Raw genomic sequence first — 20,842 nt, forward strand, 5'->3', positions numbered from 1 at the left:
TTGGCACATGTAATAATAATAATAATCTTTATTAGTGTCACAAGTAGACTTACATTAACACTGCAATGAAGTTACTGTGAAAATCCCCTAGTCGCCACATTCCAGCGCCTGTTCAGGTACACTGAGGCAGAATTCAGAATGTCCAATTGACCTAACAGCAGGTCCTTCGTCGTTGTGAAAGGCAATAGCAACAAAATGCTTGTTTTACTCAGCACTGGTACTCCTCGTGGACACCACTCCAGAATGCTGACAACCTCATGGATTTGTGGCGTGTTTTTAATGTGCTGTCACAGGTGAACTGAGTTCAGTCTCTTCACTTGGAGTCAGTTGTAACTTAATAATTGACTTGGGGGTCTCAAACCCACCTTGTCGCTTTCAAAATCTGAAACTTCTCCTCCAGAAAGTAGCGACAAAAACTGTTGATTCTGCAACCAGATGCGACTGAATAAGTCTTGCCAGTCTATTGACAGTTCCCTCACGAACACTGTTTTCTTCGATGTGTTGCAGCAGTGTGGGGAACCTGTAATAGTTTTGACTTTGCACTCGCAGTTGTTAAACTTTCAATGGCTGTTGGAAAGCATCTATTTCTTCACAGTGTTGAAAACAATCATCATCCTTCCCTTGCAATTTGAGGTTCAGTTCGTTTAGAATTGAAAATATGTCTGCAAGGTAAGACATAGTTAACAGCCAACTCTCATTTGCCAGTACTTCCCTGCATATAATCCAGTTCGTGTACGGTTCCATCTCGCCTCAGGCAGGCAGTCACAGCGGTTCTAAGCTTCCAGGGTACCTGTCTCTGATTATATCTGCTGACCCCTGCTGGACATTGCACACGTAGCAGAATCAGGCTCAGCTTTAATGTTCTTTTGAGCAATTGCAGTTCTACATTTGCAAAGAATTCTCGTGTCTGGCCATGGAATGTACACCAGGCTGATTCCACAAGAGGGAACAAAGGGAAGGATTGAAATTCCAAATGTGGAGTGTGGATTGGGACTGGTAATATAAATTGTATCTTTCCTTACTCCAGTCAATGGTTCCTGGGAAACTCTTGCTCGGAGAGCTGGCACATTCCCAGTCCCGGTGTGGCTCCTTGTAACGGTGACTGTAATTCTGACCCTGGCTATCGGAGGAAGCCTGATCACCTTCACTGTCCGTGAGTATTTAGATTTATTCAAGCAGAAAGTAGTGGGACTGTGTATGAGTCAGGGTGCCGACCACAGAAAGTGACTCTAACTGTTGCTCTCAGTGTGGAATGCCTGTTCACAGGGCCAGAAAGTCCCACTGTTGCGCCCCAATGGGGTACACAGCAGTGTCCACAGCCTCACAGCAAAGAAAATGTTTTGATTGTGATGGACAAAGATTTCAGAGTGCTCCAAGGAATGCTGGGATATGTGGACCACAAACATCAACTGGTCCATCTAGATTGTCCCATTCTGACACCATGTGTAGCATCAACCCACACCAATCACTCAATCTCTTGGATGGGGCTAACCCAGGAAGTGATCAAGTACACTCTGGGAGACTGGAGTAACTGTTAACCAATCACTGTTACTCCCGCCTACCTGCTGAACTCAATACATCTCCAAATCTAACTTCAGTGATCAAATGGTGAGATAAATGTCTCTGAATAACGTATTGAAGCTTTTCTCTCCAATGTAAGTGTAAGTGTTGACTGCTCCTACATCATTATTACATAGAATACAGGGAAGTTGCCTAATTAACAAGGATACCTCAAATAAATAACTTGAATTTATATAATGCTTTTCACAACTTCAAGACAGCCTGAAGCATCTTAAAATTAAGAAGTGCTTTTTAAAGTGTAGTTACTGTTGTAATGTAGCCAATTTGTACACAGTGAGAGTCCACAAACAACAATGAGATAATGACCAGTGAAATAAACAGAAAATGCTGGAAAATCTCAGCAGGTCTGGTAGTTTCTGTGGAGAGAGAAGAGTCACACAGACTGGGAAAACTGGCGCAAATGTCCGTAAAACGTTGTAAGTGCGGTAGTGAGCGGGAATTGTTGTGAGTTTCCTGGTGCTCGGCCCAGCGAGCCTGGCAACGCTATTCAACGTTAATTGGTTCACTTTCTGAGGCCTCACGGTCTTCTCGTCCCAAATGCCAGCTCACCAGCTGATTCGCCGGGACCGCGCTCGCTAGCCCCCCGCCCCCCCCCCCCCCCCCTTCCCGCTAACAAGGTCAAGCAGCATTTAAGCTGCACTTGCTCGGCCAACCTAGCCTGAGCGCTACAATAGCACCCAGGAGACCAGCCCCAAGATTCGGGGATGCTGACCTGGGGAGGTTCCTAGACGCGCTGGAGGCCAGGAGGGATGTCCTGTTTTCCTGAGGGTCCCAGAGGGTGAGCCACAAGGTAGCCGGTGTTGCCTGGGATGAGGTGGCGGCAGCAGTACAGGTCCCAGACTCTGTACCAAGGACACCCACTCACATCACCTGGACCGGGCACTGGCACTGGCACAGCCTCTGGCTGTGGGCCTGTCCCTTCCGGTCCCATCCCCCCCCCCCCCCCCCCCCGCCCAGCGCCCCCCACCCTCCCATGGCGGGCCACCCCCGCGGATGGTCCCCCACCCCCCGCTGAGCACAGGGACAGCAATCCCGGTGCCCCCAGGCTCCTCACCTGTGAGTAAAGATGGCCACTCCCCTCCCCGGCTCCCCACAGAAGCCCTTCCGCCAGGTTCACGTTTTTCAAAAGGAGCACTAATTGGCGCCAGCGGGACCACTCGCTGGGGAGGCGGCTGAATCACGGGAGGCCGTTGGATATGGGGTGGCTCCCGTTAATTGTATGGAAATGGGGCTGAAGTGGTGATAACTGGTTTCTCGCCTCGCTAGGGCGAGATGCCGATTTTGCTTATGGGAGTGTGCCCGTTGCATCGCAAGTATTTGGCGCCTGGCACGGTTCCTGTTTTTGGCCTCTCCCGCTATTCACCGGCCTCGTTTTTTCTTTACAATCTTTTTAATAATCTTTATTATTGTCACAAGTAGCTTACATTAACTCTGCAATGAAGTTACCGTGGAAATCCCCTAGTCGACACACTCTGGCACCTGATCGGGTGCACTGAGGGAGAATTCAGAATGTCCAATTCACCGAACAAGTACATCTTTTGGGACAAAACCGGAGCACCCGGAGGAAACCCACGCAGCAACGGGGAGAACGTGCAGACTCCGCACAGATAGTGACCCAAGCCGGGAATCGAACCTGGGACCCTGGAGCTGTGAAGCAACAGTGCTAACCACTGTGCTAGCGTGCCGCCCGTGTTTCACATGAGGGTGAATGCAATGAGGCCGGAAGATTGCACCCATTAAGTCTGCTTCTCTCTCCACACCTGCTGAGTTTATCCAGCATTTTCTGTTTTTATTCCTGATTTCCAGCATCCACAGTATTATGCTTTTATTGCAATGGTTTTGGTGACGTTGATTGAGGATAACTTTTTAAAAAATCATTTACAGGAAGTGTGCTTTGCTGGCTAACCCAGTATTTATTGCCCATTCCTAATTGCCTCCGAGAAGTTGTTGGTGAGCTGCCTTCTTGAACCGCTGCAGTCCATGTGGTGTAGGTACACCCACAGTGCTGTTAGGGAGTGAGTTCCAGGATTTTGACCCAGCGACAGTGAAGGAACGGCCGATATATTTCCAAGTCAGGGTAGTCAGGACACCAGGGAGCACTTCTTCGAATAGTGCCATGTGATCATTTATGGCCATAGGGCCTCAGTTTAACCATTCATCCAAACGAGCTCTGACAGTGCAAGGCTCCTCAATGTTGTTCTGGAATGTCAGCCTGAACTTTGTGCTGAAGTCTCAGTGAGAGTGATCCTGTAATCAGCCTGGATTTTATGAAACTCCGAAACAATTCAGCCTCAACGCTCCTTTCTTTCTGGTTTCCTCCTGCTGCTTGCAGTCAGGGACTGAGACTGAATGGAGAGGTTCGTCCAAAACACTCCTCCAAATCCATAACCTAACTCCGGGGTGCTGAACTCTGCAGCCTCGCGCTGCCCTGTCTGGCTCGGTGAGAAAGGCCACTTATTGTGGTCGGTACAGTTAGTATTGACCTGATCCATTCAATTTCTCTCTCCAGAATATGTTACTCGGGAATCATCAGGAAACCAATCTGGGGAAATGACCACTGCCCCCCAAAATGATGCAAACAATTATTTTATCAGCCTGATCACTGCATCTTCTTTTGTTGCTACTACCAGCTCCGAGAATATGATCCTGCAAAATCCGAATGTTTCAGCAGTTACCACGCCAATCCAGACCTTCACACCATCTCCCTGTAAGTATTGCCAGAAGAATTAAGACGTAGGAGCAGAAGGAGACCATTCGGCCCATTGAGTCTGCACTGCCATTCATGAGATCATGACTGATATGATGTGATAATCTTTGTAGAACACACAGTCCATCTCCATTTTCCTGCTCACCCTCTTTACTTTCCTCGATTTCAAGCAATTATCTAATCCCCTTTTAATGCAGTTCATGGACATTTCTTGAACAATACTTGTGGAAGAGAATTCCACATTATAACCAACTTCTGAATGACAAGATTGTTGGGAAGTCCTCCCTGACTCTCTCTGTGATATTCCATTTTCACCCCCTTATTTTTATTTTTTGAAATTTTTTATTTAAAACAAATTTGTAACATTGCGCTGTGCCTGTCGCCTCATCGACTCTTCCTGATTTCCTATTGATGCCCTCAGTCTTTCAGTCTGTCCGGAAATGTGCCGAACCTCACGGCGGGTGTATTGACGAACATTCAAATTGCTCCTTTAAACCTCAAATGTATTTATGTCACAGAGTGATTTAGAGCACAGGGAAGGTCCATATCAGCTCCCTGTTAAGCAATCCACTCACTTCCATTCCCCCTTTCAATCCTCGTAGCCCCAGAGCTTTACTTTTTTTAGTTATCGTTACAATTTCGACAGAATCAAAAGAGCTCAGCAGAGAACTTATCACATTTTTTCAGTCCAAGAGGTTTTCTTCGAGACTCAAGCTGGTGTAAACCAGCGCTGAACAGGAGTACAAAGAGGATCAAGATCAGGGGCGAAATTCTCCGGTATCGGCGCGATGTCCGCCGACCGGCGCCAAAAATGGCGCAAATCAGTCGGGCATCGCGCCGCCCCAAAGGTGCGGAATGCTCCGCATCTTGGGGGGCCGAGCCCCAACCTTAAGGGGCTAGGCCTGCGCCGGACTAATTTCCGCCCCACCAGCTGGCAGAAAAGGCTTTGGTGCCCTGCCAGCTAGCGCGGAAATGACATCTCCGGGCGGCGCATGCGTGGGAGCGTTAGCGGCCGCTGACAGTTTCCCGCGCATGCACTGTGGAGGGAGTCTCTTCCGCCTCCGCCATGGTGGAGACCGTGGCGAAGGCGGAAGGGAGTGCCCCCACGGCACAGGCCCGCGGATCGGTGGGCCCCGATCGCGGGCCAGGCCACCGTGGGGGCACCCCCTGGGGCCAGATCGCCCCACGCCCCCCCAGGACCCCGGAGCCCGCCCGCGCCGCCTTGTCCCGCCGGTAAGAGAGGTGGTTTAATCCACGCTGGCGGGACAGGCATTCTAGCAGCGGGACTTCGGGCCATCTGGGCCGGAGAATCGCTGGGGGAGGGCCCGCCAACCGGCGCGGCGCGATTCCCGCCCCCGCCGAATATACGGTGCTGGAGAATTCGGCAACCGGCGCGGCGCGATTCCCGCCCCCGCCGAATATCCGGTGCTGGAGAATTCGGCAACCGGCGCGGCGCGATTCCCGCCCCCGCCGAATATCCGGTGCTGGAGAATTCGGCAACCGGCGGGGACGGGATTCACGCCAGCCCCCGGCGATTCTCCGACCCGTCGGGGCGTCGGAGAATCTCGCCCCTGATCTGGGCTTCACAGGAGGACAGCTAATCTTCGGGGAGGTCCCAAGAATGATGCACTGCTCTCGGAATACTTCTTCTGATGGCCAGTGTATTGACAAAGGGGATGTTTGGTGCTCCAGGCTATGGAATATCCGCTCAGGAAAATTAACGCACTGAGGTTATTGTGAATAACAAACAATATCATAGAATTTACAGTGCAGAAGGAGGCCATTCGGCCCATCGAGTCTGCAATGGCTCTTGGAAAGAGCACCCTACTTAAGCCCCACACCTCCACCCTATCCCTGTAACCCAGTAACCTCAGCTCATCTTTTTGAATACTGAGGGCAATTAATCATGGCCAATCCACCTAACCTGCACATCTTTGGACTGTGGGAGGAAACCGGAGCACCCGGAGGAAACCCACGCACACACGGGGAGGATGTGCAGACTCCGCACAGACAGTGACCCAAGCCGGGAATCGAACCTGGGACCCTGGAGCTGTGAAGCAATTGTGCTAACCACTGTGCCACCGTGTTGCCCATTAATATTTAGAGTCATTGCAAAATCCTATATTTCAGTGGTGACTAAACACTGAAACTAAAATTTTTGTTTAAAAAGAGAGAAAATTGAATGTGAAATTGGAAATAGACAGACCTGTACCTAAGATACAGCATCATCAATGAGGAAAATAGAGCAAATAACAAGGGCAAATACAGCACGGGGTTAGATACAGAGTAAAGCTCCCTCTACACTGTCCCATCAAACACTCCCAGGACAGGCACAGCACGGGGTTAGATACAGAGTAAAGCTCCCTCTACACTGTCCCATCAAACACTCCCAGGACAGGTACAGCACGGGGTTAGATACAGAGTAAAGCTCCCTCTACACTGTCCCCATCAAACACTCCCAGGACAGGTACAGCACAGGGTTAGATACAGAGTAAAGCTCCCTCTACACTGTCCCCATCAAACACCCCCAGGACAGGTACAGCACGCGGTCAGATACAGAGTAAAGCTCCCGCTACACTGTCCCCATCAAACACTCCCAGGACAGGTACAGCACGGGGTTAGATACAGAGTAAAGCTCCCTCTACTCTGTCCCCATCAAACACTCCCAGGACAGGTACAGCACAGGGTTAGATACAGAGTAAAGCTCCCTCTACACTGTCCCCATCAAACACTCCCAGGACAGGTACAGCACGGGGTTAGATACAGAGTAAAGCTCCCTCTACACTGTCCCCATCAAACACTCCCAGGACAGGTACAGCACGGGGTTAGATACAGAGTAAAGCTCCCTCTACACTGTCCCCATCAAACACTCCCAGGACAGGTACAGCACGGGGTTAGATACAGAGTAAAGCTCCCTCTACACTGTCCCCATCAAACACTCCCAGGACAGGTACAGCACAGGGTTAGATACAGAGTAAAGCTCCCTCTACACTGTCCCCATCAAACACTCCCAGGACAGGTACAGCACGGGGTTAGATACAGAGTAAAGCTCCCTCTACACTGTCCCCATCAAACACTCCCAGGACAGGTACAGCACGGGGTTAGATACAGAGTAAAGCTCCTTCTACACTGTCCCCATCAAACACTCCCAGGACAGGTACAGCACGGGGTTAGATACAGAGTAAAGCTCCCTCTACACTGTCCCCATCAAACACTCCCAGGACAGGTACAGCACGGGGTTAGATACAGAGTAAAGCTCCCTCTACACTGTCCCCATCAAACACTCCCAGGACAGGTACAGCACGGGGTGAGACACAGGAAGGGGTCTATCTCTGTCAGACTGACTGGATTCATACTGATGCTGCAGGGAAGAAAGGACAGTGTCTGTTTTTTCATTTAAAAAAATAAATTTAGAGTACCCAATTCTTTTCTTTCCAATTTAGGGTAAATCTTGTGTGGCTAATGCACCTACCTGTCACATCTGTGGGTTGTGGGGATGAAATCCACGCAGACACGAGGAGAATGTGCAAACTGCACACAGACTGTGACCCGAGGCCGGGATCGAACCCGGGTTCTCGGGGCGCCGTGAGGCAGCAGTGCTAACCCCTGAAAGGACAGTGACTGCATGATGGCTGACCCTAACACATTTGAGATTGAGGGATCTGTTGGGATGTAAGATGTTGCTTGATTCCAGTGCAGCTTGTGACCCTGAGGTGGAATTGACGCTGCTGGTCATTCTTATTGAGGCAACAGACTTGGGTCAATGTGCTGAATTGTTTCCTTCTCCATTTGCAGTGTGTGGTGGAATCTTTCGAAATCCCGAAGGTTCATTTTCCAGCCCCCATTACCCGGCACAATATCCGGCAAACCTGGTCTGTGTTTGGTGGATTTTGGCAGAACTGGGCCATGTGATCCAGTTTAAAATTGACTCACTGAACATTGAAGGGCAGTCACCATGTCACTTTGACCGACTGGACCTCCATGAGGAGACGGAAAACGGGCTTCATTCTCATCAGATAGCGAGGTCAGTCGATCATCTGTGTCAAAAAAACAAGGCTGCGTTAAGAATAAATATTGGCAATTCTCAGTGAATGTAGGGTCATTTTAACTGAGTTTACTGGATGGGAATCAGACGGGTGGGATGACGGATTTACATCCATAGAATCCCTACAGTGTCGAAGGAGACCATTTGGCCCATTGAGTCTGCACTGACCCTCTGCTAGAGCACCCCACCCAGGTCCACTCCCCACCCTATCCCTGTAACCCCATTAACCTGCACATCTTTGGTCTTTGGACTGTGGGAGGAAACCGGAGCGCCCGGAGGAAACCCACCCAGACACGGGGAGAAAGTGCCAACTCCACACAGACAGTGACCCGAGGCCGGAATTGAACCCCGGTCCCTGGTGCTGTGCGGAAGCCGTGCTAACCACTGTGCCACAGTGCCACCCTTTTGCCCAATTCCATTGAGCAGGTGTCGTTCCTGGCATCTTCCCCACCAGTGGCTCAGATTAAACTGACTCTCGAATATCTCAGTAATTCTCCTCAGCCAGTTTCTGATTCTACCTCCACTCGGTTGTTTGGTATTTTATTTAAAATGTTGAGTAGTTGGTTAAATACTTGTCAAGTTTGAACCTTTCCCCCTCTCCCTGTCGTTTTCTTTCTCTCTCTCTGGTAAATCTGTGTGTGTGACCAGTTGCTAACTTGCAGTTTCACACGTTTACTTGTGTTTATTTTTTTTATTCAGTTGGACTGTGGGTCCTCCATGTCCCAGTGAAATGGGCATTGTTATAGGAAGTCAGGGCCGCTGTCAGTTCATGTCTGGGGACTGGAACAGGAACCAAGTATACAGTCAGTGTACAGTCAGTATATAGTCTGTGTACAGTCAGTGTACAGTCAGTATATAGTCTGTGTACAGTCAGTGTACAGTCAGTATATAGTCTGTGTACAGTCAGTGTACAGTCAGTGTACAGTCAGTATATAGTCTGTGTACAGTCTGTGTACAGTCAGTGTACAGTCAGTGTACAGTCAGTATATAGTCAGTGTACAGCCAGTGTACAGTCAGTGTACAGTCAGTGTACAGCCTGTGTACAGCCTGTGTACAGCCTGTGTACAGCCTGTGTACAGCCAGTGTACAGTCAGTATAGAGCCAGTGTACAGTGTACAGTTAGTATACAGCCAGTCTACAGTCTGTGTACAGCCAGTGTAGTCTGTGTACAGTCAGTGTACAGTCAGTGTACAGTCAGCATACAGTCAGTGTACAGAGTACAGCCAGTGTACAGTCAGTGTACAGCCTGTGTACAGTCTGTGTACAGTCAGCATAGTCAGTGTACAGTCAGCGTACAGTCAGTGTACAGAGTACAGTCAGTGCACAGTCAGTGCACAGTCAGTGCACAGTCTGTGTACAGTCTGTGTACAGTCTGTGTACAGTCTGTGTACAGTCTGTGTACAGTCTGTGTACAGCCAGGGTACAGTCAGTGTACAGCCAGGGCACAGTCAGTGTACAGTCAGTGTACAGCCAGTGTACAGTCAGTGTACAACCAGGGTACAGTCAGTGTACAGTCAGCGTACAGTCAGTGTACAGAGTACAGTCAGTGCACAGTCAGTGCACAGTCAGTGTACAGTCAGTGTACAGTCTGTGTACAGTCTGTGTACAGTCAGGGTACAGTCAGGGTACAGTCAGGGTACAGCCAGGGTACAGCCAGTGTACAGCCAGTGTACAGCCAGTGTACAGCCAGTGTACAGCCTGTGTACAGCCTGTGTACAGCCTGTGTACAGTCTGTGTACAGTCTGTGTACAGTCTGTGTACAGTCTGTGTACAGTCTGTGTACAGTCTGTGTACAGTCTGTGTACAGTCAGGGTACAGCCAGGGTACAGCCAGGGTACAGCCAGGGTACAGTCAGGGTACAGTCTGTGTACAGTCTGTGTACAGCCAGGGTACAGTCAGTGTACAGTCAGTGTACAGCCAGTGTACAGTCAGTGTACAGCCAGGGTACAGTCAATGTACAGTCTGTGTACAGTCAGTGTACAGTCAATATAAGGATGTTCAGAATCAGCATTTATTTTGTTCTGTTTCAGATTTGCAGCAAATGCAGTATTTTGCAGTTGTACAAATCAGCAGTGATCTTTGTATGTTCACTAAGTATTGCTTTTCACTGCATTTATAAATAAGCAGGATGTTACAGGCCATTGGTCAGTTGGGATCAATAACACCATCAATCTCAGGATAAAGACTAACTGGCTAGTGCAGAGAGGTTGTGAATATTCTGAGTTCCATTTTTATAACACTTTTTGGTTCCCTCTCAACAGGTTATGTGGGAATGTTGCACCTCCTACTGTTAATACCAACACCAGCAGGCTTAAAGTTTCTTTTGTATCAGACACAAGTATTGGAGGACGGGGTTTCACAGCTCGATACTGGATAATTGCATCAAGTGACAGTAAGTTGATTTAAGATCTGCTGCAGGTGGTTTGGGGTGGATTTGAGTGATCCCAGGGAGGGGCTGGGGATTGGTGTATCGGGACAGTAATTCAGGGAACAGATAACCTCCCTGTTTGGGACTGTCTGAATATCATATTGAAATCAATTGGATCAACATTGACATCTCCTTCAAAGCACTGGAAGAACGGGAAGCCCTGGCCAACATTCATCCCTCAACTAACACCATGTAAGTAAATCACTCCTTGTGTTCACAGACTGCTATCTTTATCACAGATCAGTATCGTCACTGCAATTCAATGTAATTTAATGCGGTAGTTTTGATTTTGTGTGATTGTGATGTCAATCGAAAAACAACAGGGAGAGATACAAAGAAATTGTCAACTTGCTGCATCCATTTTCTACCAACAGTCAAACCAACTCCTATTATTTCTGAAGCAGCGTGAGACAGTTGCAGGAGATTTAAGGTGCTATGTAAATGTACGTCTTGCTTTTCTCCTCCTGCATCCTCATTGCTTGCCTCGAGAGCACCAACATCCATCAAACTATCGCAACTCCTCCCCTTCCCAAGGTTTCGAGCCCTGCTTCAGTCCAACACTACAGGCATGGGATACCTCACTCAAGTGGCAGTCCTTCATGTAAGAACCCAGAACAGGAGGAAAGTTTAAAAAGGTATTGAAGAATGAGAAAGAGCACATTACAGCCTGTTGCACATACCTCAGGGTCACTGGTTAACAATCAAGACTGAAATCCTGTCTGATTCTAACCCCTCCCAACACCAGAGTCACGAGGAGATGGGAGAAGTTTTTTTTAAATTAAATGTTATGGGACGTGGTGTTGCTGCTAGGCCAGCATTTGTTGCCCTTAATTGCCCATCAGAAGGTGGCGATGAGCTGCCTTCTTGAGCCGCTGCAGTACATGTGGTGTAGGTACACCCACAGTGCTGTTAGGGAAGAATGATGTGGAAATGCCGGTGTTGGACTGGGGTGGGCACAGTAAGAAGTCTTACAACACCAGGTTAAAGTCCAACAGGTTTGTTTGGAGTCAGTAGCTTTCAGAGCACTGCTCCTTCCTCGGGTGAGTGGTTCCAGGATTTTGACCCAGCGACAGTGAAGCAACGGTGATCTGGATGGTAATGTGATATGAAGAAACTGCTGAAGGCACTGGATGCTGTAAAGGCTATGGGCCCTGATAATATTCCTGCAAGAACACCGAAGACTTACACTCCAGAACATGCTGTGCCATAAGACAGCTGTCCCAATACAATTACAACACTTGCCTTTATCGAACAAAGTGGAAACCTGCCCAGCGGTAAGCAGGACAAATCCAACCTGGCCAATTACCACCCGATCAGTCTACTCGCAAACATCAACAAAATGATGGAAGGAGTTGTTAACAGTGGCACTTACTCAGCAATAACCTGCTCACAGACACTCAGTTTGGGTTCCGCCCGGGTCACTCAGCTTCCGACTTCGTTAAACCTTGGTTCAAACCTGGACAAAAGAGCTGAATGCCAGAGGTGAGGTGAGAGTGACTGCCCTCGACATCAAGGCAGCGTTTGACCGAGTTTGGCATCAAGGAGCCCGAGCTAAACTGGAGCCAATGGGAATCAGGGGGAAAACTCTCCGCTGGTTGGAGTCATACCCGGCACAAAGATAGGTGGTTGTGGTGGTTGGAGGTCAATCGTCTCAGTCCCGGGCCAACACTGCAGGAGTTACTCAGCATAGTGATTGCACAATGTTCAACACCATTCCTCAGATAATGACGAAGTCTGTGTACACATGCAGCAAGACCTGGACAACATTTGGGGTTGAGCAGATAATTGGCAAGTAACATTCATGCCAGACAAGTGCAAGGTAATGTCCATTTCCAATAAAAGAGAATCTAACCACCCTGCCTAGACATTCAGTGGCATTCCCGTCACTGAATCCCCACTATCAAAATCCTGGGCTTCTATAGACCAGAAACTGAACTGGTTTTGCACATAAATTCTATGGCTACAAGAGCAGGTCAGAGGCTGGGAATTAGGTGATGAGAAACGCAGCCCCTGATTACTACAGCCTGTCTATCAACTACAAAGTGGAGACAGGAGTAGCAAGAAACACTCTCCTCTTGCCTGGGTGAGTGCAGTTCCAACAACACTCAAGAAACTCAACACCATCAACAACAAAGCAGCCGCCTTGATTGGCACCCAATCATTGGAGGCAATGGGATAGTGGTGTTATCACTGGTCAATAATCCATGGTATTGGATAACCCAGGGTAATCCATGTCACTCCGTACCCACAACATAGAACATAGAACATAGAACAATTCAGCGCAGTACAGGCCCTTCGGCCCACGATGTTGCACCAAAACAAAAGCCATCTCACCTACATTATGCTATTATCATCCATATGTTTATCCAATAAACTTTTAAATGCCCTCAATGTTGGCGAGTTCACTACTGTAGCAGGTAGGGCATTCCACGGCCTCACTACTCTTTGCGTAAAGAACCTACCTCTGACCTCTGTCCTATATCTATTACCCCTCAGTTTAAAGTTATGTCCCCTCGTGCCAGCCATTTCCATCCGCGGGAGAAGGCTCTCACTGTCCACCCTATCCAACCCCCTGATCATTTTGTATGCCTCTATTAAGTCTCCTCTTAATCTTCTTCTCTCCAACGAAAACAACCTCAAGTCCATCAGCCTTTCCTCATAAGATTTTCCCTCCATACCAGGCAACATCCTGGTAAATCTCCTCTGCACCCGCTCCAAAGCCTCCACGTCCTTCCTATAATGCGGTGACCAGAACTGTACGCAATACTCCAAATGCGGCCGTACCAGAGTTCTGTACAGCTGCAACATGACCTCCCGACTCCGGAACTCAATCCCTCTACCAATAAAGGCCAACACTCCATAGGCCTTCTTCACAACCCTATCAACCTGGGTGGCAACTTTCAGGGATCTATGTACATGGACACTTAGATCCCTCTGCTCATCCACACTTTCAAGAACTTTACCATTAGCCAAATATTCCGCATTCCTGTTATTCCTTCCAAAGTGAATCACCTCACACTTCTCTACATTAAACTCCATTTGCCACCTCTCAGCCCAGCTCTGTAGCTTATCTATGTCCCTCTGTAACCTGCTACATCCTTCCACACTATCGACAACACCACCGACTTTAGTGTCGTCTGCAAATTTACTCACCCACCCTTCTGCGCCCTCCTCTAGGTCATTGATAAAAATGACAAACAGCAACGGCCCCAGAACAGATCCTTGTGGTACGCCACTTGTAACTGAACTCCATTCTGAACATTTCCCATCAACCACCACCCTCTGTCTTCTTTCAGCTAGCCAATTTCTGATCCACATCTCTAAATCACCCACAATAAATCACAACAATATGGTTGTCTCTTAAATGTCCCCTGAAATGGCCGAGCAAGCCATTCAGTTCCAAGGCAATTGGAGATGGGCAGCAAAGACTGGCCTTGCCAGTGATGCACACATCCCATGTAAGAATAAAGAAAAGAAAATCCGCCATCTTAAACATTCACTTGCTCTACCATCGATGCACAGTGGCAGCTGTGAGTACCATCTGCAAGATGCACTGCAGCAACTAGCGGTGAGTACCATCTGCAAGATGCACTGCAGCAACTAGCGGTGAGTACCATCTACAAGATGCACTGCAGCAACTAGCGGTGTGGACCATCTACAAGATGCACTGCAGCAATTAGCGGTCAGTACCATCTGCAAGATGCACTGCAGCAACTAGCTGTGAGTACCATCTACAAGATGCACTGCAGCAACTAGCTGTGAGTACCATCTGCAAGATGCACTGCAGCAACTAGCTGTGAGTACCATCTGCAAGATGCACTGCAGCAACTAGCTGTGAGTACCATCTGCAAGATGCACTGCAGCAATTAGCGGTGAGTACCATCTACAAGATGCACTGCAGCAACTAGCTGTGAGTACCATCTGCAAGATGCACTGCAGCAACTAGCTGTGAGTACCATCTACAAGATGCACTGCAGCAACTAGCGGTGAGTACCATCTGCAAGATGCACTGCAGCAACTAGCGGTGTGGACCATCTACAAGATGCACTGCAGCAACTAGCTGTGAGTACCATCTGCAAGATGCACTGCAGCAACTAGCTGTGAGTACCATCTGCAAGATGCACTGCAGCAACTAGCTGTGAGTACCATCTACAAGATGCACTGCAGCAACTAGCGGTGAGTACCATCTGCAAGATGCACTGCAGCAACTAGCGGTGTGGACCATCTACAAGATGCACTGCAGCAACTAGCTGTGAGTACCATCTGCAAGATGCACTGCAGCAACTAGCGGTGAGTACCATCTGCAAGATGCACTGCAGCAACTAGCGGTGAGTACCATCTGCAAGATGCACTGCAGCAACTAGCGGTGAGTACCATCTACAAGATGCACTGCAGCAACTAGCTGTGAGTACCATCTGCAAGATGCACTGCAGCAACTAGCTGTGAGTACCATCTGCAAGATGCACTGCAGCAACTAGCGGTGAGTACCATCTACAAGATGCACTGCAGCAACTAGCGGTGAGTACCATCTACAAGATGCACTGCAGCAACTAGCGGTGAGTACCATCTGCAAGATGCACTGCAGCAACTAGCGGTGAGTACCATCTACAAGATGCACTGCAGCAACTAGCGGTGAGTACCATCTACAAGATGCACTGCAGCAACTAGCTGTGAGTACCATCTGCAAGATGCACTGCAGCAACTAGCGGTGAGTACCATCTACAAGATGCACTGCAGCAACTAGCTGTGAGTACCATCTGCAAGATGCACTGCAGCAACTAGCTGTGAGTACCATCTGCAAGATGCACTGCAGCAACTAGCGGTGAGTACCATCTACAAGATGCACTGCAGCAACTAGCTGTGAGTACCATCTACAAGATGCACTGCAGCAACTAGCTGTGAGTACCATCTGCAAGATGCACTGCAGCAACTAGCTGTGAGTACCATCTGCAAGATGCACTGCAGCAACTAGCGGTGAGTACCATCTACAAGATGCACTGCAGCAACTAGCTGTGAGTACCATCTGCAAGATGCACTGCAGCAACTAGCTGTGAGTACCATCTACAAGATGCACTGCAGCAACTAGCGGTGAGTACCATCTGCAAGATGCACTGCAGCAATTAGCGGTCAGTACCATCTGCAAGATGCACTGCAGCAACTAGCGGTGTGGACCATCTACAAGATGCACTGCAGCAATTAGCGGTCAGTACCATCTGCAAGATGCACTGCAGCAACTAGCGGTGTGGACCATCTACAAGATGCACTGCAGCAACTAGCGGTCAGTACCATCTGCAGGATGCACTGCAGCAACTAGCGGTGTGGACCATCTACAAGATGCACTGCAGCAACTAGCGGTGAGTACCATCTACAAGATGCACTGCAGCAACTAGCTGTGAGTACCATCTGCAAGATGCACTGCAGCAACTAGCGGTGAGTACCATCTACAAGATGCACTGCAGCAACTAGCTGTGAGTACCATCTGCAAGATGCACTGCAGCAACTAGCTGTGAGTACCATCTGCAAGATGCACTGCAGCAACTTGCCAAGTCTCCTTTGACAGCACCTTCCAAACCCACGACCTCCAGCGCCTAGAAGGACAAGGCCAGCAGACCTCTGGAACTCCAGCACCTGGATGTTCCTCTCCAAGTCACTCACCATCCTGGTTGGGAAATATATTGGTCGTTCCTTCACTGTCACTGGGTCAAAATCCTGGAACTCTCTTGCTAACTATACTGTGATGTACCTACATCACATGGACTGCTGTGGTTCAAGAAGACAGCTAAAGGGCAACTAGGAATGGACAATAAATGCTGCTCTATTTTCAAAGTTACTGATTAAGGTGCGATGGGCTGAATGGTTTCCTGTGTTATGATTCTATATTAGTTATCATTGCTTACCAGAAATCTCTCTCTGTCCACGGGCAAACCACACCCATCGCAAAAAAGGCACCTGGCTTGGGGGGGACGGGGACATTTAAGAGACAACCATATTGTTGTGGGTACGGAGTGACATGGATTACCCTGGGTTATCCAATACCATGGATTATTGACCAGTGATAACACCACTATCCCATTGCCTCCAATGATTGGGTGCCAATCAAGGCGGCTGCTTTGTTGTTGATGGTGTTGAGTTTCTTGAGTGTTGTTGGAACTGCACTCACCCAGGCAAGAGGAGAGTGTTTCTTGCTACTCCTGTCTCCACTTTGTAGTTGATAGACAGGCTGTAGTAATCAGGGGCTGCGTTTCTCATCACCTAATTCCCAGCCTCTGACCTGCTCTTGTAGCCATAGAATTTATGTGCAAAACCAGTTCAGTTTCTGGTCTATAGAAGCCCAGGATTTTGATAGTGGGGATTCAGTGACGGGAATGCCACTGAATGTCTAGGCAGGGTGGTTAGATTCTCTTTTATTGGTAATGGACATTACCTTGCACTTGTCTGGCAACAAGTTTCTCATTCCAGACTGTCCCCACGCTGCTTATTCCTGGATTGCTTATTGAAGAATATTCCCAGTCTGCTCAACTCCAGACATGCCATCCCCAAATCCCAGATAGCTCATCACCAAATTGGTCATTCCCAGATTGACCCTGGATCTTCCCACACTGTACATGAACAGACTGAACCTTTCCAGCTGCTGGTTCACAGATAACTCCCGGAGCTGCCTCGCGAAGCTCCGGATGTTGTGCACCGGATGCTGGGATTCAGGACATGGTTGAGTACAACTGCATTGCTGATGTGAAGTGTCACTGTGTATCTGAAGAGATTACATGATGTAATCATTATTTGTTCTTTTGACCATTTAAAGGTTAACAGAACAATGAAGGGAGGGTTTGGTTTCATAGTTTAACTGGGAATGTTCCAATTTTTAAGGAAGTGTCTATGTTTGTTTTGGTGTAAGCAGCAGTGATTTCTCCAGAGTGGAATGTGCTCTCTGCTGGAAGGATGTGGTTATTTTCCCATAAGAAGGGTAATGAGAACAGGGAGAGAAATCCAGACTTGGATAAAGCTCCAAACTAGTGCAACTCCTTCCCTGTGAATACTTACAGAGTGATTTATCCTGAATCTGAAAGTACAGTCCAGGAATGAACAGTCAATATCTAACCCCGTGCTGTACCTGTCCTGGGAGTGTTTGATGGGGACAGAGTAGAGGGAGCTTTACTCTGTATCTAACCCCGTGCTGTACCTGTCCTGGGAGTGTTTGATGGGGACAGTGTAGAGGGGGCTTTACTCTGTATCTAACCCCGTGCTGTACCTGTCCTGGGAATGTTTGATGGGGGCAGTGTAGAGGGAGCTTTACTCTGTATCTAACCCCGTGCTATACCTGTCCTGGGAGTGTTTGATGGGGGCAGTGTAGAGGGAGCTTTACTCTGTATCTAACCCCGTGCTGTACCTGTCCTGAGAGTGTTTGATGGGGACAGTGTAGAGGGAGCTTTACTTTGTATCTAACCCCGTGCTGTACCTGTCCTGGGAGTGTTTGATGGGGACAGTGTAGGGGGAGCTTTACTCTGTATCTAACCCCGTGCTGTACCTGTCCTGGGAGTGTTTGATGGGGACAGTGTAGAGGGAGCTTTACTCTGTATCTAACCCCGTGCTGTACCTGTCCTGGGAGTGTTTGATGGGGACAGTGTAGAGGGAGCTTTACTCTGTATCTAACCCCGTGCTGTACCTGTCCTGGGAGTGTTTGATGGGGACAGTGGAGAGGGAGCTTTACTCTGTATCTAACCCCGTGCTGTACCTGTCCTGGGAGTGTTTGATGGGGACAGTGTAGAGGGAGCTTTACTCTGTATCTAACCCCGTGCTGTACCTGTCCTGGGAGTGTTTGATGGGGACAGTGTAGAGGGAGCTTTACTCTGTATCTAACCCCGTGCAGTACCTGTCCCAGGAGTGTTTGATGGGGACAGTGTAGAGGGAGCTTTACTCTGTATCTAACCCCGTGCTGTACCTGTCCTGGGAGTGTTTGATGGGGGCAGTGTAGAGGGAGCTTTACTCTGTATCTAACCCCGTGCTGTACCTGTCCTGGGAGTGTTTGATGGGGACAGTGGAGAGGGAGCTTTACTCTGTATCTAACCCCGTGCTGTACCTGTCCTGGGAGTGTTTGATGGGGACAGTGTAGAGGGAGCTTTACTCTGTATCTAACCCCGTGCTGTACCTGTCCTGGGAGTGTTTGATGGGGACAGTGTAGAGGGAGCTTTACTCTGTATCTAACCCCGTGCTGTACCTGTCCTGGGAGTGTTTGATGGGGACAGTGGAGAGGGAGCTTTACTCTGTATCTAACCCCGTGCTGTACCTGTCCTGGGAGTGTTTGATGGGGACAGTGTAGAGGGAGCTTTACTCTGTATCTAACCCCGTGCTGTACCTGTCCTGGGAGTGTTTGATGGGGACAGTGTAGAGGGAGCTTTACTCTGTATCTAACCCCGTGCAGTACCTGTCCCAGGAGTGTTTGATGGGGACAGTGTAGAGGGAGCTTTACTCTGTATCTAACCCCGTGCTGTACCTGTCCTGGGAGTGTTTGATAGGGACAGTGTAGAGGGAGCTTTACTCTGTATCTAACCCCGTGCAGTACCTGTCCTGGGAGTGTTTGATGGGGACAATGTAGAGGGAGCTTTACCCTTTATCTAACCCCGTGCAGTACCCGTCCTGGGAGTGTTTGATGGAGACAGTGTTGAGGGAGATTCATTTCTCTTTCAGAAATTCAGTGAATGACAGCTGACCAGTTGCTCATGCTAACCCCGAGCAGATTATATGATTGCAGAAATCTATTTTAACCCACAGAGTGATCTGTGCCTACCCCAGGATGAGCAAACAGCAGCAAACTCCCTCATTGGTAAACATGTGGGATAAACATGACAATACGTCATTAGATTTGGGAATCTACATGAAGGGACACAGCACTCCGAGCACTTTCCACACCCACACCTACATCCTCTACTACCTCAAACATCAAAGGCAGCAGGACCTGGGATCACCAGCACCTAGAGGTTCCTCTCCAAGTAACTCATCACCCTGATTGGAAATATATCGCCGTTCCTTCACTGTCGCTGGGGCAACATCCTGGAACTCCCTCCCTACCAGCACTGTAGGTGTACCTACACCACATGGACTGTAGCGGTTCAAGAAGGCAGCTCACCACCACCTTCTGAAGAGCAACTAAGGATGGGCAATGAATACTGGACTAGCCAATCACGCTCACATCCTGTAAGTGAATGAAAATAAAATCAATAACAGTGGTCCACCAGGATTGAGGTTTGAGGCTAGGAAGGAGACTGAGTGAAGTGAGTGTTCTAATGAAGCTGAGCGTTGTGTCAGTTTTACTCTGTGCATTTCCGCTGTCACACCTCTTTCCCTGTCTCCAACCCCAACCCCCCCCCCCTCCACCCCTTCTGAGAACTGATGAGATGCCTGCAGGACCCCTCTGACCCCTCTGGCCAGCGGCTACCAGCTGTTCTCTGCAGTTTACCAGCTCTGTGATAGTGAGCCCTGAGGCCCAATAGTGGGTCACTCATGCAAAGGGAATTTTTCAGAATGGGCACACCTGAATCTTTAGTTATTAAGATGTGCCCATAACTGTGGTTGGGATAATACAATTCCAGGAATTTGTAACAGTAATTTTGAAAGACAAATGCAAGAATATCAAATTTCAAAGAAACACAACAATTTATACAACAGGAGAAAACGTGCTGAATCATTGGAAGTCGACTCTGATTTGTTGAGACGTTACCATGGAGAAAGCAATGGGACTCTTTAGGCCATCAAACTCCCGGGTAATTCATAAAAGGTGCAAAGCTTGAACATAATCCTTTTGTCTGCAGAGAACATGTGAATGTATGTCACGTCTGGCAAGCATAAATGAGGCACATTATGAACTTGATGGATTATTTTAAATCGGTTGTTATTGTGGCTATTAGTACACTCAGGGTTGTTCAGCAAGTGCTGCTTCATCGCAGAATCACATCTAACAGTAGATGTTTAGTTTTGGGTTTTGCCAGCATGGGCTGGTTGAGTACACTCTGAAAGGTGTTTTAGTTGCACCTTTCACAACCTCAGGTATCCGAAAATGTTTAACTAATTAAGTACTTAATAAAGT

General features: G+C 48.6%; 1 protein-coding gene across 3 annotated transcripts in view; it reads left to right on the forward strand.

Moving 5' to 3' along the window:
- Positions 1-20,842, forward strand: part of mfrp (membrane frizzled-related protein) — a 44,918-nt gene that overhangs the window by 5,122 nt on the left and 18,954 nt on the right. For all 3 annotated transcript variants that reach the window (XR_011937409.1, XM_072486357.1, XM_072486356.1), the window contains exons 4-7: positions 1,028-1,153; positions 4,091-4,288; positions 8,084-8,312; positions 10,595-10,725. Coding sequence is in view for 2 of the 3 variants with exons in the window: in XM_072486357.1 (XP_072342458.1) it covers positions 1,028-1,153; positions 4,091-4,288; positions 8,084-8,312; positions 10,595-10,725 (684 nt within the window). In the remaining variant the exon portion in view is untranslated. The remainder of the gene's footprint in view (positions 1-1,027; positions 1,154-4,090; positions 4,289-8,083; positions 8,313-10,594; positions 10,726-20,842) is intronic.

The sequence above is a fragment of the Scyliorhinus torazame genome, chromosome 21 (assembly GCF_047496885.1).
Source record: "Scyliorhinus torazame isolate Kashiwa2021f chromosome 21, sScyTor2.1, whole genome shotgun sequence".
Taxonomy (NCBI): domain Eukaryota; kingdom Metazoa; phylum Chordata; class Chondrichthyes; order Carcharhiniformes; family Scyliorhinidae; genus Scyliorhinus; species Scyliorhinus torazame.